Raw genomic sequence first — 26,108 nt, 5'->3', positions numbered from 1 at the left:
TTTGTGGTTGATCTTGACATCTGAATGATGTGTTTGCTCAAGAATGAAATACATTAATATTGGTTGCATTCTGTTCTTTCTGGTCACACTCAACAAAATAAGCATCCACAGAATGGATGTCTTCTGGTCGCTCGCAAATATCGCAAACCCAGACTTCAGCTTGAAACGCAAGGTGCAGCCCTTGGCCTTAATCCAGCAGATGCTCTGTAATATGTGCACGTAAGTCATCCATGACATGGATTGGTCCAATTCTAGTTTGACCTTTGTGTTTTATTTCTCCTTGGCAATCGGGAGGAATCCTTGTTTTCCTGGTGAGTTCATTTGTGAAGATGAGTGTTGACCCTGTTACACACCAATGAGCACGTGAATGGGGTTTGAGTTTGCACGAGTCGCATCCTCCTTGAAATATTTCGATGTTGGAGCCGCTGTGCATTGAATGACCTATCATGATGGGAGTTATGATGTTTCCAACGCTCTAAGTTTCAAGTTTTCTTGCTTCACTCCGCTGTTTTGCTGCTATATGCAGTTGCATTGAGGGTGAGTTCAGCAAGATATGAGCATTTGCTCCTCGGTGCCTTCTCCAACACGTACCAAATGGCAGGAACTTAAAATACACGCGTTTTATAGTTATGCCGGAAATAAGTTCACTCTCTTTTCTGTTCATGGTACATTGGGCACATTTGTGAATGATGTGCAGTTAACGGTGAATTGAATTGATTTGCCCGTGATTTGTCACCTGAACACGATTGTGCATCTACTCTGTGTTCCGTTCTCACCCTCCGGAGAAGACTTTTGGGGGTGAAAATAGTCTATGTGGATGGTATGAAGGAAAATGACGACCTCGCATTTTGTAGGCAATCAGAAAATCATTGGTAATACCTCAGATAAACATATGGTCATTTTCCAATGAAGAATGGATGGTGAAACTTTCAAGGAAAAAGCATACATTTAGTTCATGAATTTGCACTCTTTTTCAAATTTCTTTACCAAATTCGTCATGCAATTAAGTTCTTGACTTGTAGAATTTGTCCAATCGAGCCAATCTTTCCTGACTCGGATGAATTGAAGCCTACGTGGTTGTCAACCCTGGTAAAGAATATGATGTAAATTGTTGACAATTATATTGTGCAGATCAAGTAGCAGAACAAGCAATCAGTAGCTTTTCATTCTATAGTTCCATCACTTATTTCGACATCAACTTCACGCTGTAATAGATTGACACACTGGTTTGGATTTGATGGAGTTGGTAACAAAGAGACTTGATGGGTAAAAAATTATTAAGTACAAGGACCACATTAAATTTTAGAATCACTAGTGCAAATTTAATGAGAAGATGTACACTTTTTTCCAATATTTACTATTAATTACAATGAATCTTCCATCGCATTCTAAAACTCGAGGTGCTTGAAGATGTAACTACTGTTTGAGGGACACTGGTAAGCGCCAAAACCTAATGCTAATCAATTGAAGAACATAGTCACACTCCACTTTGCGTCAGAAGAATTAAATTTGACACTGATTTGTTTTCGACAAGTACGATTGTATTGCACAAACCAAAACAGGTAGTTACAAAGTCCTACCACAAACTCAGATACATGATATAACCAGTCATGGTACTCTCATTCAGATTTTCCACAACCCTGCTCTATTTGGAGTCACTTATCCTGAAATGAGGAAGTGTTGAATTGCCACTCAGGCCATGGGATATGTAATAGTTGACGTATTCCGAAAGAGAGGTTTCTTTGTATATGGGCGGATTATTTTCAGAGAGAAGCTCCCTTATTGGCCCAAGGGATTTGGTTTTCTCCGTCCTGCTTGGGGAGAGAAAGCACGCGACGGAAACACGGGGTCCGACCTGCGCTGCAAGTACTCGGTGCTCCATGCTTTTGAACTTGTTGTTGGTAAGAATCTGCAACCATCGCATTAGGCCAGAAAAAGGAGTGATGACTTCAAAAGATGGGGTAAAGATGAATGCCAAGAGCCGGGCATAGAAGGCAGTGTGTTTTCATGTCGTCCTCTAATTAGTGCATGGCACGATTGTTTAAGATCAAGAGTTGAAATAAAGCCGTGCCTCGCAACATGGCTATGTTTTTTCACTTATGATTCTTCTCAAGCGTTCAAGCTATCATGCTTAGATCGTACTACATTCCATTGGTCGCTCAGAAATTTTGTCCAGACTCATTACATAGTTGTTGATCTGATGAAAGGCGATATAACTCGACTCCAGCTAGACATATTTTGAGGTCAATTTTGTATTTGCCATGTAGGTCAGAAAGCATAAGGTCAGAAAAAAGTTGGAACTTTCTTTACCTGCATGAAGTCTCCAATGTTGGCTAGTAGTGCTCCATGCACGGGAACCACATCAACCCAGTGGTTTTCATGTAGGACTTGGAGGCCACCGTGGTGGTCTTGAAGGAGAAGAGTCAGATACGATATGTCCGAGTGATTGACTGTACCGAGAGTCAACTCTGGTTCAGGACAAGCTGGGTAGTAATGGCCTAGGACCGTCTCCGATTTCATACACTCGGTGCCACTGAGATAATCAGAACCAAGGCCCAATGCCTCCGATAGTAGTTCAGCTAAAGATGCCTTCAGTTCTGCCATATGCTTCTCGTACTCGAAAACTGCCTCTCTGCAAACGAGCACATGAAAGCATTGTGTGTGAGTTTTCAGTATCAAGGTCTGTAGCAAAGAACACGTTCTTTTCTTATCGAACCAAATGCATATTCCACTTGTGGAACGCCTTTGCACTCCCTCAACTATTACCAAGGTTGTTAAAGGGTACTCAAAAACCGGGCTTTCAACCGTGTAGACATGCATTACACTGAATGATCCGCTTTGCACGGTTTTGGGTTTTTGAAAATACAGTTACAGAGGATGTTAAATTGAACCTCAACCTGTCCTTAGTAAGAGAAATGGCCACAACTGTTCACATCTCACGTAGCAACTCCAATTTTAGCTTTCATAAGTGATACACATACCTGCAAATAGGAGGAACAGCCTCTGGGTCTAGGCCACCATCCTGGAAATCAAACATGACAGTGTCCCTCCAACTCGCTGCTTTTGAGAGGAACAGATCTCCATTGCAAAAGTACCTCACTCTCTTCGTACCATCTCTAGAGTACAGCTCTCTCTTCAGTTCCACTCGTTGCTCATGGAATTTCTTCACACCCTCCAACATGCTGTCCATCACGTCGAGCGGAATCCCGTGATTGATTATCTGAAAGAAACCCCATGCCTCTGATGCTTCGCGAATACCATCGATGATATCTCCCCGCCGAGAATCCCGATAGCCTTTGAGATCGACGATTGGCAACTGGATGCCCGTCCTGTTTGCATCAGTTGACAAACCGTGCAAGTTCTCGGGTGGGAAGATGAAGATTCTGGGGATCTTGGTCGCGCCAGAGTCCACAAGGCCTTTGACTCCGGCCTTGGTCTCGTCGAATTCCTGCAATTCTTTCTCTCTATCATAACCCGGGTTGCAGCGAGTGATGAATTGTCCATGACTCGGCAAGGTTTGCATGATCTTGTAGTGACAAAGTTTGAAGCCCTAATCCAGATTGGATGAATTTGAGCCCTGACCAATGTGAGGCTGTGACTGTAATATTTGTACTTTTTATCCAAAAATAAAAAAAAGAAAAAGAAAAGAAGAGTTGAAAAGTCAAAAAGAATAAAAGAGAAGCAGTGGACTTCAGCTATATAAAGGAAAAACAGCCTAGAGAGAGAGAGAGAAGACCGAGAGCTTGCAGGACAATCGGGAAAGAAAGAGAGGAAAGAAAGAAGAGAAGAAGAAGAAGAAAGAGAGGTGTACTCGCCACGTGAGTCTTGCCAAGCCGAAGTTACTTCGTATCGCAATGCTCGATAAGTATTCGAGCCCCTCATTCGTTCAATCGGAGTATTTTTCGAATTAGGGCTCAAATTTCGGAATTGAACGAAATTCAAGCTGCGTAGTCTAATTTTTGAGTCATTGAGCTGCATATATATATAATCGGTAGTTTATGGCATCATGGAGCTGTGGGATTTTACAGAACTCAATTTGGATTTACCGTTTCCCCGAAACGAATTTTTGAAGTTAAGCACGCGTGATGAACAGTGCGCGACCAGCAGCTTTCATGCCGATTTTCGTCACCTTTGTCTTGCTTTTGGGTTAGCCAAGTTGGGGTTATTGTAGTGCTTTGAATGGGCTTTCTATTGACTATAAGCTTGCTTGGAATGGAGTTTGGTGGAGAAAATTATGACGCAACCAAATTTTGCGTTCAAGCTCCGCGTTGCGGAAGGTTTTGGATAATCGCTTCGGACGAGCGATTTGAGTCGTTATGTTAGCGTTTAAGCCTAATTTAGCCGAGTCACAGTCAATGTAACATTTTACTCGATTATTTGATAGGATTGCAAGTTTGACGGTTCGAGTATTCTTCGTCGTTTGGTCGTAGGCATTCTCAGGTGAGTGGTGCTATCTCTTCTTCGATTTTATAAAAATCATGCCTTGAAATGTATATGGAACTTAAAATAGCAGCATTGTTATTGCATAAAAGCCTAGATCGGGCATTTACTACTCCTTGGTCATTTGAGAATGGTTTTAAGAAAGATATTGCGAATGGATATATATATATATATATATATATATATATATATATATATATTATGTTACGAGATGGTTTATGGAATGAGTTTTAAGATGATTTGAGAAACGTTTTATGAAAAATGTTACAAAAGGTTACTCATCAATTTGCGAATTATGTTTATGAAATTATATATATGTATCGCTTTGTGAAATGATTATGGAAACGTATTGTGATTTATGAAATGGTTTTGGAATCATATTGTGATTTATAAAATGGATTATGAAAATGTGTCGTGAAAGTTTACGTATATGTATTGTATTGTGAAACTGGTTTATGAATGATTTGAGAAATGGTTTGAGAAAATCGCGAATGGGCTATGTTGTGAAAAGTTAATTATTTGGTTTATGAGATTCTTTTTTGGATTGGATTTCTAGTATTGGAGAATAATTATTTGATGGCTCATATTGCTATGACGAGAACCCATTGAAGGGGGGAGTATGCATACTGTCAAGACATCTTTCTGGGTCGAACCGCCGGCTATATAAGTGGTAAACCTAACCAAGGGGGGTAAACTTGATCGCCTTTGTCACTGCGTTAAACGTGATCATAGTTTAATGATGAGCATAAGATTAGTTGATGGAATGGACCATCGACGTGTGATTGATGAGATTAATCGATGGGATGGACCATCGACGTGTGATGTGATTTGAGATTAGTTAATGGAATAGATCATTGACGTGATTTTTAATAGAGATTGATCAATGAACTTGACCATTGATATTTATGATGGTTTAAATGAGTATTTCTTATTTGTACAAAAGCTTGATGAAATAAAACAACTCTTATGTAATCCGATATGTATTTTATATACTGAATTTGGTTTCTAAAGTTTTAGTATTACTTTATATATATACATAGTGATTGCTCGATCTGCTTAGAAGAGATACGCACTACTTACTGAACTGTGGTTACTTATCCCTGTCTTTCCCCAATCTTTCAGGTTTCTTGGTTAGTAGCCAATAGAGCGAGAGCGATATCATGGGGACTTTTGGGAGTTGGATTCCTTATGGTTTGAGGCTGTGTCTTTCGGATAGAAGGACGGCCTTGTCATCCCCCATCCTGATAGGTTTCGGGGTGTAACAGTGACCATGTGAATGCCTAAGACTCCCCGGACACAACAAGCTATTCATAGGTTGCTGTGTGTACATATACATGCCAACTCATTTTTTTCTTCATTTGAGATGTAAATGCGAAATGAGATTCATTTATGCACAAAGTTGCTTGGACCTAGGCCAACTCAAACCTGGGATAGCTGCACCCGTGACCTGAATGAATGGTGCGGTTTCTGGAACCCACCCGAAGCTTTCGCCCCATAGCCCACGCAAGTGGACGATTGCGAGCGGAGACTTGGGATAGCTACGGCTGCAAACACTGACCAGCGAATGGTGAATTCAAGTAGAAAGCGCACATTTGGTTCCTGATTGCATTCTTTTTCCGAGTCATTATCAAATTTGCTGTGCAATCATGTTTTTGAACTTGTAGAATTTGTCTAATTGAGCCAATTATTCTCTTACTCGGACAAATTGAAGCCGATGTGCCTGTCGATGCTAGTAAAGAATATGATGTAAATTGTTGACGATCAATTTGTGCTGATCGAGTTGCAGAACAATTAAGCTAATGTTCAATAGCTTTTCGTTCTGTGTTTCCATCACTTATTTCAACAACAAACTTTTGGCAGGAATAGATTGATACGCTAGTTTCAATTTGCTGTAGTTGGTAACAAAGAGAATTAGTAGGGAAAAAGTTTCATGTGTACAAGGACTTGATTGTAGAATGGATTGAAATGCCTGTATGCCTAATCTATGCAGAGTAGACGCCCTATTCAACAATACGAGATGCTCCTTCATAACTTCTTGCAATATTTCCCATACGATGGGCTCCTTTTCCTGAATTTTACTCTTAGCAACTTCCATGTTTGAAGCAAGATGTTGTCTAATTAGCCCATAAATTACAAATGTCCGAAAAAGCTCTACTGCTATTTCTCGAGGCAATCCACATCGATGTAATGGAAGTGAGGGTCCTACGACAATGACAAAATGACCCGAATAATCGACCCGTTTGCCAAGCGGAGTCTCACAAAATCTTCCCTTTTTGCCTTCAATTACATCCGAAAATGACTTGTAAAACTTGTTCTGACCATCCCTCACTGGTTGTCTGCGAATTCCATTATCAAGAAGTGTTTTCACGGCTTCTTGTACTAAGTTTTCTTGACACATTACTAATTCCCTTGTTATAGATCTACTTGTTGTTAATAGACAATTTGTGAATCACTTGCGCAAGTTTGATGCCTAAATGTGCACTTCTTTCCAATATTGAATATGATTAATGACAATTCTTCCTTCGTATCTAAAACTCGAGGTTCTTGTAGATGCAATTACAGTTTGAGGTAAACTCTTAAGCGCCAAAACTTAATGCCAATCATTTGAAGAAGATAGTCACATTCCACAATGCATCGGAAGAATGGATTTCGATATTGATTTGTTTTAGATGAGCAAGATTTTATTGCACAAATCGAAACAGGTGATTACAAAGTCCTGCCACAAACTCAGATATCTGATATAATCAGTCCAGACACACTTATTCAGGATTTTCCACAACCCTGCTCTATTTGGAGTCACTTATCCTAGAATGAGGAAGTGCTGAATTGCCACTCAGGCCATGGGATTTGTAATAGGTGCCATATTCCAAAAGAGAGGTTTCTTTGTATATGGGTGGATTGTTTTTAGAGAGAAGCTCCTTCATTGGCCCAAAGGGTCTGGCGTTTTACATCCCGCTCGGGGTGAGAAAGCATGCGACCGACACCCTGGGTCCGACCAGCTGGGCAATTACTCAGTGCTCCGCACTTTTGAACTTGTCGTTGGTTCAATCTGCAACCATCATATCAGGCCAGAAAAGGAGTTATGACTACAAAAGATGTGGCAAAGATGAATGCCGAGAGCCAGGCGCAAAATGCAGTGCGCTTTCATGTCGTCCTCTTATTAGTGTGTAACATGGTTGTTCATGGTATCGTGGGAAGTTCGTACTACATTCCACAGGCCACTCCGAAAATATTGTCTAGACTCTTACATAGTTAATGTAATGAAGGGCGATCGAAGTTGACTCCGGAGAGACATATCTTGAGGTCAATTTCGTATTTGCTATGTAGGCCAGAAAACACAAGGTCAGAAAAGAGTTGGAACTTTCTTTACCTGCATGAAGTCTCCGATGTTGGCTAGAAGCGCTCCATGCAAAGGAACCACATGGACCAAGTGGTTTTCATGGAGGACTTGTAGGCCGCCTTGGTGATCTTGAAGGATGAGAGTCGGAAACGATAAATTGAAGTCACTAATCGTGTCGAGAGTCGATTCTGATTCAGGACAAGCTGAGTAGTATTGGCCTATTATTATCTCCGCTTCCATACACCCAGTACAACCGAGATAATCAGAACCAAGCCCCAATGCCTGGGATAATATTTCGGATAGAGATGTCTTCAGTTTTGCCATGTGGTTCTGATACTCAGAAAACTGCCTCTCCGCGAATGAGTAAATGAAAGCATTGGATGAGTTTTCATTATCAAAGTTTGCAGCATAGAATACGTTCTTTTCTTATTGAAAAAAATGCATGTTCGATCTGTGGAACACCTTTGCACTCCCTCAACTATTGCTAAGGTTGTTAAGGGGTACTCATAAACCAAGCCTTGAACAGGAACAACAACGATGACACCGGGAACAGGTTGTCAATTGAGAACATTTATGACAGAATCAAAAGCGATGACGGAGATGCCCGCGACGATGGAGATGATGGCAAGGAGTGGCTGACAATTGGACGAGCCAGCGGAAGACATTGGGCTTCCTTTCTATGTTCATGAATGTGTTCAGTGATTACCGTGATTATTTTGGTTTCGAAACATGTTCAATAATGTGTTTCGGGCTGGTTCAGGTTTATGACCTGAAACTAAACCGAATGGAAACATCGGAAGCCCATTGTTTTATTTACTAGCCGAATAGAAAGGAAACTCAACTAGAAAAGACTTGAAATTATTTATTTGGAGTTTGGTTTGGGTTTTGGCTCCCGTGGTTCCTTTTGAAATCCCTATATATGTATATATTATACTAGATTTCAATAAATATGTGTATTGTACCGTTTATAAATGTGCATGATAGATATTCGATTTGCTTACAAGAGATTTTTATTTCTTACTGAATAGTGGTTTGCTTATAACATTCATCTTAATTATTTTTTCAAGTTCTACAGTTGTCGGCAAATAGAACAAGAGTGGTATCAGTGGGGAATTTAGGAGTTGGATTATATATAGTTGCACTTACATTGAAATAGTATTTGTTGGAATTTGTTTGTTGGTCAATGGGGGATTTTAGAACAATGTTCCTGTAATCAACTTGCTGTTTTATCATACATCTAGATATATTTTATTTATAATAATTTAATGTTGCTTATGTATGAGGCTGCATCCTCATAAGGAGGACTGTGTCATTTTTCCTATACCTATAAAGCTGGGGTGTGACAAATATGAGATAGTGTTAATCGTCAAATTCCTAGATACTAAAGGCGTGAATGACAACCATTCTGTTTCAGAAATCAATTTCTGACCATATTTTTCTATTTCTATTCCATGAATGAGTTTCTAAGTAAAAATATTCGTTGGATAATGACACAAATTTCTGTTCTCGAAACAAAAAAATATTTGATAACAGCACAAAATTTCTCACTCCCGGGCAACTGGCGAGTGAACAGCGGGCAGGCAGTGGCAGGCCAGTGTGGGGGACGGCAGTAGGAGGCAGCTGTCATAGGGCAAAAGCGGGAGGCGGGTGACGGTTGGCGGCAGGCGGCGGCGGGGGACAACGGCCGGCGAACGGCGGGTGGGCAGTGGGTGGGCGACCGGCTAGTAGCGTAGGCGAGTAATAAGAAAATTTTTTATTTCTCATTTTTGTTCCGGATTAGAAAATTTTTATTTCTCATTTCTGTTCCAAACCTATTTCTGAAATCAAAATTTGTTCCAGAAATAGAAAAATGAAATTGCATTACCAAACGAATTTATGTTCCAAACCTGTTTTTAAGAATAGAAAAATTGAAAAACAGAGAAACGGAATGATTATCATTCGCAGCCTAAAAAGAGAGCTCTCCGATTAATGAAACACTCAATTTGGGCATTTTATCGCAAGGGTCAGTGTCGTGGAATACTAAGACTGATCCTCAAAGTTTGAATGATATGTAGTGTGTCGTATCACAAGCAGACTTGATGTAAGTGGATCATATTCAAGTCGTATCTAGCACAGGCTTATCAAGAGAAATTCGAATTTAATTCGACAAACTCAAAATATACAGAACTTGATAAGTTTTGGTTGCCTTCTTTTTACCAAAAACAATTTTTCATCATTATGAAATTTGAAAGAAGCGAAACACACGAGACGAAAATCGAATATGATGCCATGACGCAAATTTACAGTCCTAAAATTTGCCATTGGAGCGATTGCCACATCGACTTTGAGAGCTCTATTGGATGAGATTTAAAGAGACAATGAAACTCGTTACAAATTTAGAACTTATATTAAAGTAGTAGTTATTATCATAGTGAGGTCAAAGAGATTCAACTGTGTACACAGATTGAAGGGGGCATGCAATCATATTTTGGCTATTTCTTGTTTCAGTCTTATGTAACCAATGTGGACTCTGAATATTCTGTTCACTTGTAGTCCTGTTACTATATCTAATGAAAAGATTGAGCCGTCATATTTCATGCGAACACCAACACCTTCGATGAAGCTTTTACACATTTTTGTACTCTCTACTTGGACTCGATAACTTTGAAATGAGGAAGTACAGATTCACCATTCAGGCCATTGCCACTGGAGAGGTAATACCCGAAATAATCCGGGAAAGAGATCTCTCTGTACACGGGTGGATTGTTCTCATCGAGAAGCTCCTTTATTGGCCCATACGACTTCTGCATCTCTCCTGGTAAAAGGAAGCATCCGACCGAGACCCGGGGCCCGGCCCGCCTGGCGAGGACCCGGTGCTCCACGCTCTTGAACTTGTCGTTGCTAACAAGCTGCATCCACAAATCAGGCAAAACGAAAATCATTCTTTGACTCGAAGATAACTCGACGTTAATCGAATCGGAAACATACATGGAAAATGACAAATGTGAATGATCTTTGTACCTGCATGAAGTTTCCAATGTTGGCTAGGATTGCTCCAGGCACTGGGGACACATCAATCCACTGGTTTTGGTGTCGGACTTGGAGGCCTCCATGGTGGTTTTGGAGGAGAAGAGTGAGAAATGAGGCATCTGAGTGATTGATCATGCCTATAGTCAGCTCTGGCTCTGGGCAAATTGGGTAGTAATGGCCTGCCATACTCTTGGATTTCATGCATCCCATGTCACCAAGATAGTCTGAATCAAGCCCTAATGCCTCTGATAGTAGTTCAGACAGAGATATCTTCAATTTTTCGATGTGTCTTTCGTACTCGAAAACCGGCTCTCTGCAGAGGAGGGAAAGAAAGCATCGTGAACGTTTTCTACCTTTTCCTCTCATTTTAACATAATACACGGTTGCGGTTCTGGTTTTGGATTAGTCAAGACTTTCACAATAATAAATGCTTTCTTGGCCCACTGAATATGTGTTCTGGGAATCGAAAACACCCTATGCAGATAAGTGAGTTAGGTTGGCAAGTAGCCACATGCGAACGAGTAAATGAAGGAAGTGGGAAGAAATTTGATCGAGGGCTGGTACTGCGTTAGAGTGCGAATGAACAGTCAAATGTCCTAAAAGTTTACAATGAAATGGTATGACGCAATTCGCGCGTTCTTATCTGAACAGTCCTGCAGTAAGATGATGAAAGGTCAACATGCGCGAGTCCAAATACATGTGGAAATAATGAACCCATATGTATAAAGAAGGGAAAATCATAAATAGAAAAAAAAAGTGAAGTATCGAATACGAGATATCTCGCCACTGTAATTATATTGAAATTATAAGGAAAACTGTTCTCTTTCACTTTCAAAATAACATAGGAACACGACATAAATAGTATATCAATCATGATTCAGACCTGCAGAGAAGAGGGACCGCCTCTGGGTCTAGCACTCCACGCGAGAAATCAAACGTGAGAGTGTCCTTCCAAGATAATGCTTTGGACCTAAACAAGTCTCCATTGCTGTAGTACCTAAATTTCTTTGCATCATCTCTTGAGTACCACTCTCTCTTCATTCCCTCAGGCTGCTCGTGGAACTGCTTGACAGCTTCCAACATGCCGTCCATCGCGTCAACCGGAACACCATGGTTGATTATCTGGAAGAACCCCCACGTCTCGGATGCTCTACAGAGTTCGTTGACCACGTCTCGCCGCCGGGAATCCCGATAGCCCATCATGTCAATGATTGGGACCTCGAGGCCGGTGGCGGCCCCATCAGTGTCGGGGGACAAGTCGCGCAGGTTCTCGGGTGGGTGGATGAAGAGCCTGGGGACCTTGGCCACGCCCGAGTCTACGAGGCCTTTGACTCCGGCTTTGCTCTCGTCGAATTCCTTTGCTTCTTTCGCCCTGTCGTAGTGTGGTCCGCTACCGGTGATGGGTTCTCCATGACTGGGCAAGGTTTGCATCTTTGTAAGTGGAAACTTTGAAGCCTATTCAGGTGATTGAGTCGTGTCCTTTCTGGTGAGGCTATATGACCATTTATATTCTGCAGAAAACATGGAGGAGCCGGTAGGTGCCAATTATCGACCAAACAAAAAAAAAAGGAGTCGGTAACAGTCACATCGACTCAGATCGAAAGATAATCTTATCACCGGATAGTGCCTGGATTGGAATTTCTTGTCATTGTGGCCACATGCTGATGAACGTGGCCTTGATAATAATAAAAAATAGGAGAGTGTTGCTTTTCTTTCAAGCATTTGTCGCATTCATTGCGTTGAAACGTGATCCATTTTTGAAAGAAATGCCTAGAACTACCAAAGTCTAATAGTGGGTAGTTGAATCTACTGCTGTCCACGAGAGTGTGTGTATAAGAATCCAACTCTCAAAGAGTAGTTGGATTTTGTGATTTAAAAAAAAAAAAAAACAGAGGCGCCCACGAAAAGTATGTAGAAGAACTCCAAAATATCAGCATAAAAAAGCTACAATTGTCGTAACTTTCGTACGACGCTAACGTGTCATAATCTTTTTTTCGACCACTTAAGTGTTATGATTTCCTAAAAAAAGTGATGACATTCAAGTGAGCGTCACACGAATTGCGGTATCCTTTTTCTCCGTCCTATCTCTTCAACTTTGTCGGTGGAGAATGCCTATAAAAAGGCTTGGCTCATTCATGTAGACGTGTGGGGTCAAGTCCTCCACCGTGAGGGGAGCTAAACATACAGAAACCAGAAACCACGTCTCTTGTATTGCTCCTCTATCACTTGTACAACTATTCTGTCAAACTAATCATGCTATCCTTGTCCCATGAAACCCTGAAAATATGTATATCTCGTCCCATTGCTATTCTCTGCCATCCATATCCTACACGCATACACACTTATACATCAAACCACAAGCTAACGGCGGTATCAAAACCACGCGGAATTCAACATGAACGTTGACAATGTATTGGCAATGGAAAACAAATCGCTTCGATCAACTAGCAATTGTCATATGATATTTCACATTCAAATGCCAACATATTGATGGAGGGCCTAAAATGCGACCGACGCAGCAAGGTTGTTTTGGGGTACTGAAACTCAACAGTGATTCTGCAAAGCAATTATACGTGCGCAAATAAAAGAAATTCATCCCTCCCGGGCTGGAACATGCACTAATAAAATAACTCAAATTGTGGTAAGTAGTTTAGTAGCCATGCTTCGTAATTGTCCTCCATAATTATAATTTTCCTATGAGTCTTGGTAAATGAGAAGCCACTAACCATGCTTTATGTTATGGAAACAAGCGATCGAATAATAAGATAGACACAATGAGAAAATACATCGAACATCAGATTTACTTGGTTCGGCTATGTCCACGGGGAGAGCAGCAAATAATTTCACCATAGATCAAGCAATATAACGGAGATTACAATCACACTTAAGTTACTCAAATACTCTCAGTGTTTCCTAGTCTCCAATTACATTTAATAATTCTTGTAGTATTTAGCCCCATAATTCCTCATGAAATAATCTTCCAATCTCATAGAGGAATTACACAAATCTTACCACAAGATTTAAGACTTTTGGTGCACGTATCCCTATTATTCTTTGACAACAAAATCATGAATTTCATGGTGCCTTTTCTGGTCCCCCGAGCCCAGTAGTTCGATGCCATGACGGGAGACAAATCTCTCTAAAAGTTTAGGGGCATATCTGTTCAATATATTCGCTGGTGGTCCTACAACTACCGTTGCTCTGTCTCATGAGTTCTGACACACAAGGCCAAAGCATCTGTGTTGGGCTTGCGAACTGCTGGTGAACCTGTTGACTCCGTAGTTCAAATTGGTACTGTTCTTGCCAGCCTCCCTCCGTTTGAAGGAGGCTGGAAAACTAGGTTGCTCGGTTGAAGGAGTTTGAGCTTTGAACAAGTAGGGAAAATAGTTGATTGCAAGGATTTGATTGAAAATCACTCACGCTTCCAACAGTCAATATCACAAACGATGAATCTTCCTTCGCATCTAAAACTCAAGGTGCTCGAAGATGTAACTACAAATTGAGGGATATTCATAAGCGCCAAAACCTTACGCTAATCATTTGAAGAACATAGTCACATTCCACTATTGTCACGCCCCGATCCCTATCGAGCACGCGACATATTTCTCTGGTCGATTAATGCGATATCCTAGGGTATCGCCGACCTCACTTATAAATATCAGAGATTTGAATAAGCAGCGGAAACCTCAAAATACCCGGACAATTAAAAACTGGGATAAATAGGGAGAATATACATTTTCATTTCTTATCCAAACTTATATAATATTCACAATCTACATCCGCCATATACACATGCACACCATACCACAAAAATCACCGATATTCAAAAAGGATCGATGACCTGGATGTCCTATCCTCAAAAATGGTACACCTCCATAAAGGTCTAATTCCAGCCCCTACGCTAGCCCCTACGCCCTTTACTCGGCGTCCACTCAGATCCTGATTCCTCGTCCTCTGAACCTGAACTTCCGTGATCAGCTGAATCCTCCGAGGACTCCGTCTCTGCCTCTATCTCGATCGGGTGGTCTATATCACCAGACTCAGCTGGAATCTCGATCTGTTCCTCCTCGACCGGCTCCTCAAAGAAATCGTCCTCGGGCACAAAATTGGGGTCCATCCACTGCTCAAACGGGAGTATATATTCGTGTTCTTCCGCAGGCTCGTCCTCCGGATCCGCAGGCACATCCTCGGGTTCCTCCTCCTCTGGTTCTTCCTCTGGGATCGGTTCCAGATCTGCGTCCATAGGATTGTCTCCCGCCAGAGACTCTTCCAGCTCCGGCTCGTGCTCAGACCCTGAAGATCCTGGCGCTGCGGATGTCGGGTGTTGCCCTGATTGCGCTAAACTGGTCTCCACACTAGTCAATTCGCCATCCGGGGGAGGAATAGCAGACGGGTCCCAATCCCCGACTCCGTCAAAAGGGACGTCAAATCCTCGAACGGGACTGAACTCATCTACCTCGTCCCTGAAGAACCAAGCAGTGTATGTACGGGGCTCCCACAATTGTAATCCTACCTCTACAAAAACTGTGGTGGTGTGCCTAATCCAGGTCATATGGTCATCCATAGGAAACTCTACGACATCATGCTCGGTGTGCATTGGGACTCCAAAACGCTCAGGTGGCGGTGGCGGGGGATTCATTGCTCCTGCCGGGTTCTGAAATGTTTGGTTGAAACAACCGTAAGATTATATCTCAGTAAGTACACCCCTAAACCCCACCTAGGCTATCACGTACCTCCAGACAATCACAAAGCACAATCACACACACCCAGTCATCACATAGCGGCACATCATTCATTCTTACCGTGCCTATCCTGCGTGCAACCTGCACGTTAGTCATAATCACACCATATGCAATCACATGCATATTCAAATCACATTTTACGCATTCCCGCTTGCCTCGTCACATTCTTTCCCACATCACTCGCCAGTGACCCGCGTAATGGTACCGCCTCAGGTTCACTGCGACCAACTCATCACAACACTCCAGGGCCTGCGTAATGATACCGCCTCAGGCCGTGTATCTCGCCCGCGTAGTGGTACCGCCTCAGGCTCAACACCTACCACCTACGACACAACCCGCGTAATGGTACCGCCTCAGGTTGGCCGTCCTCCGGTAATACCGGGCATCGTCCCGCGTAGTAGTACCGCCTCATGACGGAAACATCCCCGCGTAGTGATACCGCCTCAGGGATTTCCACAATCACACATGCCACGTTGTACACAATCTTTTTCTCATTTACATGATCAACACTCGCTTGCCAATCCGTTGGCCAATCACACGTGGCCCGTGCACGCAACAATTCACACACATTTATCATGCTCACTAAGCATTCTACATGGCCAATTTAACGATCGATTCAATCTGGCCCGAGCGTGCACACAACAAGCATATTTCAATCAATCAATGGCACAATCATGCACTCAATTTTATCACCACAATTCAGCCATCGATCAAACACTCATTAAATACACAAATTACCATTTTTCCCCAACCAAACTGCGGCGAATCAATTCCAGCCCTTCACGGCATTTTCACAAAATTCCGAGCCGGACCTAATGGCACTAACCAAACATCCAACCGCACATCACAGCACTTAAATCAGCCGTCCACAGCCCGCTTTCAACCTCAAAATGTCCACCAAAATTCCCAATTTAATTCCTAAGGCCCGCCAAATATTTCCGCACCTAAAATTGTACAATTCCACACCTAACTAAACCCGATTCTATCACAAAATTTGTCCGTCGATACCCGACGTCCTAAATAGAGTTTAGGGCGCGACTTACCAACACTCTAGACTAACACGTCTAGAGCGAAAAACGGCGGCAATCTACGGGGACGGCGGGCGAGCGGCGGCGCGGCTTGGGGCAGCGATGGCGAGCGGCGGCGGTCTTCCTTGGCCATGGCTCTCGGCCACACGAGCGGGAGGGAGAGAGGGAGAGAGACGGTGGCGAGGGGGGGTGATGGTGGCGCGGTACGGCGGCGTGGGGCGGAGGCACGGCGGGCGGTGAGCGGCGGTGCCGGCGTACGGGCAAGGGGGGCCGATCGGCCGGGAAAAGGGGGAGAGAGAGAGAGAGAGAGAGCTGCCGAGAGTTTGAGGGAGAGAGAGTGAGGAGAGAGAATGGGTCTTGGACCTAAATAGTAAATTTTTGACCAAAATGGCACATGACGATTTTGCCCTTCTCTAATAATCCAAATCGACGGCTCAGATTCGATCTTATCTTGAAACCGACGGCCGAGATTGAATCTTACCCAAAAATATCCAAGGGCAATTTGGGAATTTCATAAAATTCCAAGGGCAAAAATGTCCAACCAAAAAGTTAGGGCAAAATGACCAAAATGCCCCTCCCTCATAAAACATGCCCTTCACAAATTCCCAAGGGCAAAATGGTCATTTTCCTCATTTCTCGCCAAAATTGAATTTTTCTAAAGGATTCTGGAAAATCTGAAGCTGTACATTCCAACCGTAACATCGTCCTAATGTCCCGTTGTGACTTCCAAATTTTCCGGTGTCCAATTTGGGCTCAATTAAATAATTAAATTTTACTAAACGCAACTCGAGCGTTTCTCAAACTAACGGGCGGCTTTTTGCGGAAATTCGCATATTCGACCTATGACTGATAATAAATCGAGTTACGTGCAATTTATTCGGTTCGTGACGACTTTGGTTGTCATTAAAATCGCGAGGATCAATCATTAGATCCGAGGGGCTCGATCGTTTGGTATAGGTTCAGGATCGTTCGTCAATTCATTTCGTGGTCCAGCGGAATCACCCGCGATCCACTGCTATGACGGTGGCGAACTGACCCCTAGCTATCCTTGGATCGGCTTACAGTGGCTCAAAATGTCACCTCAGCGATTTTATGATTGAAAATCAATTCACGATCGAATTTTCTCTTAGTCGCACGAATTTAAATCCCCAGTTAGCCTTTCCCTAATGGTTAGTATCCCAGAAATGATCAGTTCCGGGCGAGAACTAACTACGAGTACATTCATAAAACCCAGTATTTCATAAATCCCAAATGGACAAATTTTTAGGATGTCACAACTATGCATCAGAAGAATCAATTTTGGCACAGATTTGTTTTAGATGAGTAAGATTTAAAGCCCAAATCGAAACAGGTAGTAACAAAGTACTGCCACAAACTCATATTACGATATAACCAGTCAAGACACACTCATTCAGGCTTTTCCACGACCATGCTCTATTTGGAATCGCTTATCCTGAAATGAGGAAGTGCTGAATTGTCCCTCTGGCCATGGGATTTGAAATAGGCGACGTATTCCGAAGGAGAGATTTCTTTGTATGCGGCTGGATTGTTTTCAGAGAGAAGCTCCTTTATTGGCCCAAAGGGTTTGGCCTTTTCAATCCTGCACGGGGGGAGAAAGCACGCGACCGAAACCCTGGGTCCGACCCGCCCAGCAAGTACTCGATGCTCCATGGTTTTGAACTTGTCGTTGTTAACAAGCTGCACCCATCGTATTAGGCCAGAAAAGGAGTAATGACTCTAAAAGATGTGCTAAAGATAAATGCCAAGAGCCAGGATAGAATACAGTATGTTTAAGATCAGTTAAAATGTCGTTCCTAGCTACGTTGCTCTGTCATCTCACTGGTGATTCTTCTCAAGTGTTCAGAGTATCATGGGAAGTTCATCCTACATTCCACTGGTCGCTTAGAAAGTATTGTCTAGACTCGTTATCCAGTTGATGCCATGAAAGGGATCGAAATAGACTCCAGATAAACATATCACGAGGTCAATTTCGTATTAGCCATGTAGGCCAGAAAAAATGAGGCCAGATAACATTTGGAATTTTCTTTACCTACATGAAGTCTCCAATGTTGGCTAGAAGTGCTCCGTGCACTGGAATCACGTCAACCCATTGGTTTTCATGGAGGACTTGGAGACCACCGTGGTGGTCTCGAAGGAGAAGAGTCAGAAACGACATGTCAAAGTGATTAATCGTGCCCAAAGTCAATTCTGGTTCTGGACAAGCTGGGTAGTAATGGCCTAGAATCTTCTCCGATTTCATACACTCGGTTCTGCTGAGATAATCAGGACCAAGGCCCAATGCCTCGGATAATAGTTCGGATAAAGAAGCCTTCAGTTTCGCCATATGTTTCTCGTACTTGAAAACTGCCTCTCTGCAAACGAGTAAATGAAAGCACTGCGTGTGAGTTTCCAATATCGAGGTTTGTAGCAAAGAATACGTTCTTTTCTTATCCAAAAAAATGCATGTTCAATTTGTGAAACGCCTTCGCACTCCCTTAACTATTACAAAGGTTGTTAAAGGGTACCCTAAACCAAGCTCGGAACTGTATCAAAATGCATTACACTGAATGATCCTGTTTACACAGTTTCTCTTTTTTGAAAATACAAAGTATGTTAAAGCGAACCCCAACCTGTCCTCTGCAAAAGAAACGGCCAAAACTGTTCGCATCTCACGTAGCAACTCCGATTATTATCTTTCTCAAGTCATACGTATACCTGCAAATAGGCGGAACAGCCTCTGGGTCTAGGACGCCATCCTGGAAATCAAATAAGACACTGTCCCTCCAACTCCCTGCTTTTAACAGGAACAAGTTTCCACAGCAAAAGTACCTCACTCTCTTCGTACGATCTCTAGAGTACAGCTCTTTCTTCACTTCCACTTGTTGCTCATGAAACTTCTTCACACCCTCCAACATGTTGTCTATCACATCAAGCGGAATCCCGTGATTGATTATCTGAAAGAACCCCCAAGCCTCCGATGCTTCGAAAATACCATCTATGATATCTTGCCGGTGAGAATACTGATAGCCTCTTAGATCGACTATAGGGACCTGGAGGCCGGTCCAGTTCGCGTTGGATGACAAACCATGCAAGTTCTCGGGCAGGTGGACGAAGATCCTAGGGATCTTGGTCACACCAGAGTCCACGAGGCCTTTGACTCCAGCCTTGGTCTCGTCGAATTCCTGCAATTCTTTCACTCTGTCGTAATGTGGTGCGCTACAGGTGAAGGATTCTCCATGACTGAGCAAGGTTTGCATCTTTGTAAGGGGAAATTTTGAAGCCTAGTAAGAGGATTGAATTGCACCCTTTCTGTGAGGCTATTTACAATTTATTTTTTGCAGAAACAAGGAGAGCCCGTAGGTGCCAGTCGCATTGACGGAGATCGAAAGGTTCTCTTTTCACCGGATAGTGCCTGGATTAGAATTTTAGTCGAATGAAACATCCAATCTGGCCACATGCTGATGACCATGGCCTAATTAATAAAATAAGGGAAGTGTTTTATTATTCTCTCAAGCATTTATCAGGTGCATTGACTTTATATCAGCAATGAAAAACAAATTGCTTCGATTAACTAGCAATTATCACATCATATTTCACATAGAATGCCAATATATCGATGGAGGGGCTGAAATGCGACCAAGGCAACAAAGTCTAGTTTCAGGCCTTGAAACTCTGACATCGATATTCACCTACACAAAGGTGGAACATCACGAGAAATATCTCATATCTAATTCTGAAATGTACCTTATTTGTGAGCATGCAAATAGGCAATAACTGTTTGGGAAGAAGACAGAGCAGAAGCTGAAATCCCATTGCAGATATCAGCAGGGATCAGCAATAGCTGTTTAACGAATGAATCAGACTCAGAGCATCTTCTGGAAGCTGTAGCGGCTAAAGTTTGTCAGAGTGGTCATGACGAGAAAAACGAGGGATCATTTCCAAATCGTTATGGTCTCCAATGGTTTCAGGAAGAGTTCCAGAAGCTTCCAGCTCTAGCCCTTCTAAGGTCACTGCTCAATCAGTGGGTTATTCAATTGATCAGCCCTATCATAGGGAAGGACTAGGCCTAAGTTCATCAGACAGAAGTCTTGCGATGTCTTCCGCAAGTATTTCCTCTTCTTGTCAAACTTTACATGGCGAGCTCTTAGACGGGTCATCGGAGCTTGGGAAAAACAGCAAAAGAGGGCTAGACCTGGGGAAAATCTTATGCCCAGGCCAAGGGACAGACAACTGATTCAAGATTGTCTAAAGGAACTAGAGAGTTGGTGCCCAGTGGGTCAAAAGCAATTTCAAATGTAATTGCTGTGTTCTTGCTTTTGATGGTTTTGCTTGTTGTCAGGATTATATGTTCCTTTCTGCACTAACAAAATTTCAAACAATTGCCGTGTAGTATCGATGCACTGTTGGAGCACATAATCAAGCATATGCTTTTTCTACAGAGCATCACTTAGGACGCTGGCAAGCAAGACAAGTGCGCCGAATCGAAGGTGAAAAGACCGTTCTCCTAAAAACTGTAGATGAAAACAGCCTGCAGTTTATCGGCATCTTCTTGACATGCTTTTTGTCTGTCAGCTCATTTTACTTTCCACATATTCATCTTCATAGATATCTGGACAAGGTCATCCTATCAATTAGACATCTAGGGCACATTGCACGTATACTACAATAATGAACCAGACTTACGCGGAACCTCCAATAATGAACCAGGATCGAGCTGGACTGTGGAGTGGGCATCGATCTCAAGGTTTACTCAATCAGGGTCGAAAATCTTTGCAAGAAGCCAGCTGCTTGCGGAGGTATGGACATGTTATCATGTAGAGATCTTGTTTAATACCATGTTGTGATTAGGGGAGGAATGTCGATGATTATTTCCAGAAAAAAAGTTGATAATAACTGCTTTTGCCATGCATCTCCAGAATGAAGTGGGTAGTGGTGGGAGGGAGCTTCCATTTTTAACATAATCCTTATACTTTCTTTTGGTCCGCAAATACCATTTTTGAATTAACTGATGAGTACCATCCAAATGTGGTTGATGTGTGCAGATGTCGTGTGAAGAGTGCAGTCATTTTCTTGAGATAGCAGAAGCAATTAGAAGCTTGGGTCTGACAATCTTAAAGAGGTGTCACCGAAGAACATGGTGAGAAGATACGGATATGCTTTGTGGTTGATCTTGATATCTGAATGATGTGTTTGCTCAAGAATGAAATACATTAATATTGGTTGCATTCTGTTCTTTCTTGTCACACTCAACAAAATAAGCATCCACAGAATGGATGTCTTCTGGTCGCACGCAAATATCGCAAACCCAGACTTCAGCTTGAAATGCAACGTGCAGCCCTTGGCCTTAATCCAGCAGATGCTCTGTAATATGTGCACGTAAGTCATCCACGACATGGATTGGTCCAATTCTAGTTTGACCTTTGTGTTTTATTTCTCCTTGGCAATAGGGAGGAATCCTTGTTTTCCTGGTGAGTTCATTTGTGAAGATGAGTGTTGACCCCGTTACACACCAATGAGCACGTGAATGGGGTTTGAGTTCGCACGAGTCGCATCCTCCTTGAAACTTTTCAATGTTGGAGCCGCTGTGCATTGAATGACCTATCATGATGAGAGTTATGATGTTTCCAACGCTCTAAGTTTCAAGTTTTCTTGCTTCACTCCGCTGTTTTGCTGCTATATGCAGTTGCATTGAGGGTGAATTCAACAAGATATGAGCATTTGCTCCTCGGTGCCTTCTCCAACACGTACCAAATGGCAGGAACTTAAAATACACGCATTTTATAGTTATGCCGGAAATAAGTTCACTCTCCTTTCTGTTCATGGTACATTGGGCACATTTGTGAATGATGTGCACTTAACGGTGAATTGAATTGATTTGCTCGTGATTTGTCTCCTGAACACGATTGTACATCAACTCTGTGTTCTGTTCTCACCCTCCGGAGAAGAATTTTGGGGGTGAAAATAGTCTATGTGGATGGTATGAAGGAAAATGACGACCTCGCATTTTGTAGGCAATCAGAAAATCATGGGTAATACCTCAGATAAACATATGGTCATTTTCCAATGAAGAGGGGATGGGGAAACTTTCAAGGAAAAAGCATACATTTAGTTCATGAATTTGCACTCTTTTTCAAATTTCTTTACCAAATTCGTCATGCAATTAAGTTCTTGACTTGTAGAATTTGTCCAATCGAGCCAATCTTTCCTGACTCGGATGAATTGAAGCCTACGTGGTTGTCAACCCTGGTAAAGAATATGATGTAAATTGTTGACAATTATATTGTGCAGATCAAGTAGCAGAACAAGCAATCAGTAGCTTTTCATTCTATAGTTCCATCACTTATTTCGACATCAACTTCACGCTGTAATAGATTGACACACTGGTTTGGATTTGATGGAGTTGGTAACAAAGAGACTTGATGGGTAAAAAATTATTAAGTACAAGGAATACATTAAAATTTTAGAATCACTAGTGCAAATTTAATGAGAAGATGTACACTTTTTTCCAATATTTACTATTAATTACAATGAATCTTCCATCGCATTCTAAAACTCCAGGTGCTTGAAGATATAACTACTGTTTGAGGGACACTGGTAAGCGCCAAAACCTAATGCTAATCAATTGAAGAACATAGTCACACTCCACTTTGCGTCAGAAGAATTAAATTTGACACTGACTTGTTTTCGACAAGTACGATTGTATTGCACAAACCAAAACAGGTAGTTACAAAGTCCTACCACAAACTTAGATACATGATATAACCAGTCACGATACTCTCATTCAGATTTTCCACAACTCTGCTCTATTTGGAGTCACTTATCCTGAAATGAGGAAGTGTTGAATTGCCACTCAGGCCATGGGATTTGTAATAGTTGACGTATTCTGAAAGAGAGGTTTCTTTGTATATGGGCGGCTTATTTTCAGAGAGAAGCTCCTTGATTGGCCCAAGGGATGTGGTTTTCTCTGTCCTGCTTGGGGAGAGAAAGCACGCGACCAAAACACGGGGTCCGACCCGCCTGGCAAGTACTCGGTGCTCCACACTTTTGAACTTGTTGTTGGTAACAAGCTGCAACCATCGCATTAGGCCAGAAAAAGGAGTTATGACTTCAAAAGATGGGGTAAAGATGAATGCCAAGAGCCGGGCATAGAAGGCAGTGTGTTTTCATGTCGTCCTCTAATTAGTGCATGGCACGATTGTTTAAGATCAAGAGTTGAAATAAAGCCGTGCCTCGCAACATGGCTATGTTTTTTCACTTATGATTCTTCTCAAGCGTTCAAGCTATCATGCTTAGATCGTACTACATTCTATTGGTCGCTCAGAAATTTTGTCCAGACTCATTATATAGTTGTTGATCTGATGAAAGGCGATATAACTCGACTCCAGCTAGACATATTTTGAGGTCAATTTTGTATTTGCCATGTAGGTCAGAAAACATAAGGCCCGAAAAAAGTTGGAACTTTCTTTACCTGCATGAAGTCTCCAATGTTGGCTAGTGGTGCTCCATGCACGGGAACCACATCAACCCAGTGGTTTTCATGTAGGACTTGGAGGCCACCGTGGTGGTCTTGAAGGAGAAGAGTCAGATACGATATGTCCGAGTGATTAACTGTACCGAGAGTCAACTCTGGTTCAGGACAAGCTGGGTAGTAATGGCCTAGGACCGTCTCCGATTTCATACACTCGGTGCCACTGAGATAATCAGAACCAAGGCCCAATGCCTCCGATAATAGTTCAGCTAAAGATGTCTTCAGTTCTGCCATATGCTTCTCGTACTCGAAAACTGCCTCTCTGCAAACGAGCACATGAAAGCATTGTGTGTGAGTTTTCAGTATCAAGGTCTGTAGCAAAGAATACATTCTTTTCTTATCGAACCAAATGCATATTCCACTTGTGGAACACCTTTGCACTCCCTCTACTATTACCAAGGTTGTTAAAGGGTACTCAAAAACCGGGCTTTCAACCGTGTAGACATGCATTACACTGAATGATCTGCTTTGCACGGTTTTGGGTTTTTGAAAATACAGTTACAGAGGATGTTAGATTGAACCTCAACCTGTCCTTAGTAAGATAAATGGCCACAACTGTTCACATCTCACGTAGCAACTCCAATTTTAGCTTTCATAAGTGATACACATACCTGCAAATAGGAGGAACAGCCTCTGGGTCTAGGCCACCATCCTGGAAATCAAACATGACAGTGTCCCTCCAACTCGCTGCTTTTGAGAGGAACAAATCTCCATTGCAAAAGTACCTCACTCTCTTCGTACCATCTCTAGAGTACAGTTCTCTCTTCACTTCCACTGGTTGCTCATGGAATTTCTTCACACCCTCCAACATGTCGTCCATCATGTCGAGCGGAATCCCGTGATTGATTATCTGAAAGAAACCCCATGCCTCTGATGCTTCGCGAATACCATCGATGATATCTCCCCTCCGAGAATCCCAATAGCCTTTAAGATCGACGATTGGCAACTGGATTGTCGTCCTGTTTGCATCAGTTGACAAACCGTGCAAGTTCTCGGGTGGGAAGATGAAGATTCTGGGGATCTTGGTCGCGCCAGAGTCCACAAGGCCTTTGACTCCGGCCTTGGTCTCGTCGAATTCCTGCAATTCTTTCTCTCTATCATAACCCGGGTTGCAGCGAGTGATGAATTGTCCATGACTCGGCAAGGTTTGCATGATCTTGTAGTGACAAAGTTTGAAGCCCTAATCCAGATTGGATGAATTTGAGCCCTGATCAATGTGAGGCTGTGACCAAGTGAATGCCTAAGACTCCCCAGACACAACAAGCCATTCACAGGTTGCCGCGTGTACAGATACATGTCAACTCATTTTTTTTCTTCATTTGAGATGTAAATGTGAAGTGAGATTCATTTATGCACAAAGTTGCGTGGATCTAGGCCAACTCAAACCTGGGATAGCTGCACCCGCGATCTGCATGAATGGTGCGGTTTCTGGAACCCACCAGAAGCTTTCGCCACATAGCCCACGCAAGTGGACGATTGCGAGCGGAGACTAGGGACAGCTACAGCTGCAAACACTGACCAGCGAATGGTGAATTCAAGGAGAAAGCGCACACTTGGTTCATGATTGCATTCTTTTTCTGAGTCATTATCAAATTTGCTGTGCAATCATGTTTTTGAACTTGTAGAATTTGTCTAATTGAGCCAATTATTCTCTTACTCGGACAAGTTGAAGCCGATGTTGTAACGCCCCGAGGTCCCTTCTTAGCATGATATTGTCCGCTTTGGGCCGGAACCCTCACGGATTTAAAACGCGTCGTACTAGGTTAAGGCTCCTCAAGCCTTATAAGCAAGCCTAAGGCTCCCTCCCTAGGCGATGTGGGACAGGAGAGGTACCCCACTTCCCTGCATATGTCCAGGGTAGTGGCGCGGACACACCGCCATCCCTCCTCCCCGCGCTCCGCCGCTTGGTTTGGGCCGTCACAGACATGCTTGTCGATGCTAGTAAAGAATATGAAGTAAATTGTTGACGATCAATTTGTGCTGATCGAGTTGCAGAACAATTAAGCTAATGTTCAATAGCT

General features: G+C 42.6%; 3 protein-coding genes across 5 annotated transcripts; all 3 read right to left on the bottom strand.

Moving 5' to 3' along the window:
• Window positions 1-257: 257 nt before the first annotated feature.
• Window positions 258-19,838, bottom strand: LOC115669318 (1-aminocyclopropane-1-carboxylate oxidase homolog 1-like). Of its 3 annotated transcripts, XR_008817184.1 has the most exons (4): window positions 2,982-3,702; window positions 2,311-2,632; window positions 1,583-1,909; window positions 258-403 (listed from the first exon to the last, which is right to left on the bottom strand). XR_008817184.1 is itself a non-coding variant. In XM_056314434.1 (3 exons), exons 1-3 carry the CDS (start codon window positions 19,814-19,816, stop codon window positions 1,646-1,648), a joined length of 1,128 nt encoding a protein of 375 aa, XP_056170409.1. In that variant the 5' UTR covers window positions 19,817-19,838; the 3' UTR covers window positions 1,465-1,645. The 3 variants fall into 3 exon arrangements, 2 of the variants coding, with proteins under 2 accessions (XP_056170409.1, XP_056170408.1); XM_056314434.1 differs by lacking the exons at window positions 258-403; window positions 2,982-3,702 and adding an exon at window positions 19,275-19,838 and having other exon boundaries at window positions 1,465-1,909; XM_056314433.1 differs by lacking the exon at window positions 258-403 and having other exon boundaries at window positions 1,465-1,909.
• Window positions 10,145-12,350, bottom strand: LOC130138900 (1-aminocyclopropane-1-carboxylate oxidase homolog 1-like). Its single transcript, XM_056314428.1, has 3 exons — window positions 11,673-12,350; window positions 10,781-11,102; window positions 10,145-10,668 (listed from the first exon to the last, which is right to left on the bottom strand). The coding sequence occupies exons 1-3, from the start codon at window positions 12,218-12,220 to the stop codon at window positions 10,405-10,407; spliced, it is 1,134 nt and encodes a 377-aa protein (XP_056170403.1). The 5' UTR covers window positions 12,221-12,350; the 3' UTR covers window positions 10,145-10,404.
• Window positions 19,839-23,181: 3,343 nt separating the features above from the next.
• On the bottom strand, window positions 23,182-25,394 carry LOC115694126 (1-aminocyclopropane-1-carboxylate oxidase homolog 1-like). Its single transcript, XM_056314430.1, has 3 exons — window positions 24,699-25,394; window positions 24,028-24,349; window positions 23,182-23,626 (listed from the first exon to the last, which is right to left on the bottom strand). Exons 1-3 carry the CDS (start codon window positions 25,238-25,240, stop codon window positions 23,363-23,365), a joined length of 1,128 nt encoding a protein of 375 aa, XP_056170405.1. The 5' UTR covers window positions 25,241-25,394; the 3' UTR covers window positions 23,182-23,362.
• Window positions 25,395-26,108: the final 714 nt, after the last annotated feature.

The sequence above is a fragment of the Syzygium oleosum genome, unplaced genomic scaffold (genome assembly GCF_021117445.2).
Source record: "Syzygium oleosum isolate NSW1041296 unplaced genomic scaffold, Sole_v2.1 Sole_v2.09, whole genome shotgun sequence".
In the NCBI taxonomy this organism is placed as follows: Eukaryota; Viridiplantae; Streptophyta; class Magnoliopsida; order Myrtales; family Myrtaceae; genus Syzygium; species Syzygium oleosum.
Note: the sequence above shows the minus strand (reverse complement) of the source record. Positions and strands in the feature narration are given on the sequence as shown.

Excerpts from the sequence above, each read along its gene's own strand:
- LOC115669318 (XM_056314434.1), bottom strand. The coding sequence starts at position 19,816 with ATGCAAACCTTGCTCAGTCATGGAGAATCCTTCACCTGTAGCGCACCA. Across the intron at positions 2,633-19,274 it reads GCTGTTCCGCCTATTTGCAG|AGAGGCAGTTTTCGAGTACG; the intron begins GTATACGTATGA and ends GCTCGTTTGCAG. Across the intron at positions 1,910-2,310 it reads ACATTGGAGACTTCATGCAG|ATTCTTACCAACAACAAGTT; the intron begins GTAAAGAAAGTT and ends CGATGGTTGCAG.
- LOC130138900 (XM_056314428.1), bottom strand. The coding sequence starts at position 12,220 with ATGCAAACCTTGCCCAGTCATGGAGAACCCATCACCGGTAGCGGACCA. Across the intron at positions 11,103-11,672 it reads GCGGTCCCTCTTCTCTGCAG|AGAGCCGGTTTTCGAGTACG; the intron begins GTCTGAATCATG and ends CCTCCTCTGCAG. Across the intron at positions 10,669-10,780 it reads ACATTGGAAACTTCATGCAG|CTTGTTAGCAACGACAAGTT; the intron begins GTACAAAGATCA and ends TTGTGGATGCAG.
- LOC115694126 (XM_056314430.1), bottom strand. The coding sequence starts at position 25,240 with ATGCAAACCTTGCCGAGTCATGGACAATTCATCACTCGCTGCAACCCG. Across the intron at positions 24,350-24,698 it reads GCTGTTCCTCCTATTTGCAG|AGAGGCAGTTTTCGAGTACG; the intron begins GTATGTGTATCA and ends GCTCGTTTGCAG. Across the intron at positions 23,627-24,027 it reads ACATTGGAGACTTCATGCAG|CTTGTTACCAACAACAAGTT; the intron begins GTAAAGAAAGTT and ends CGATGGTTGCAG.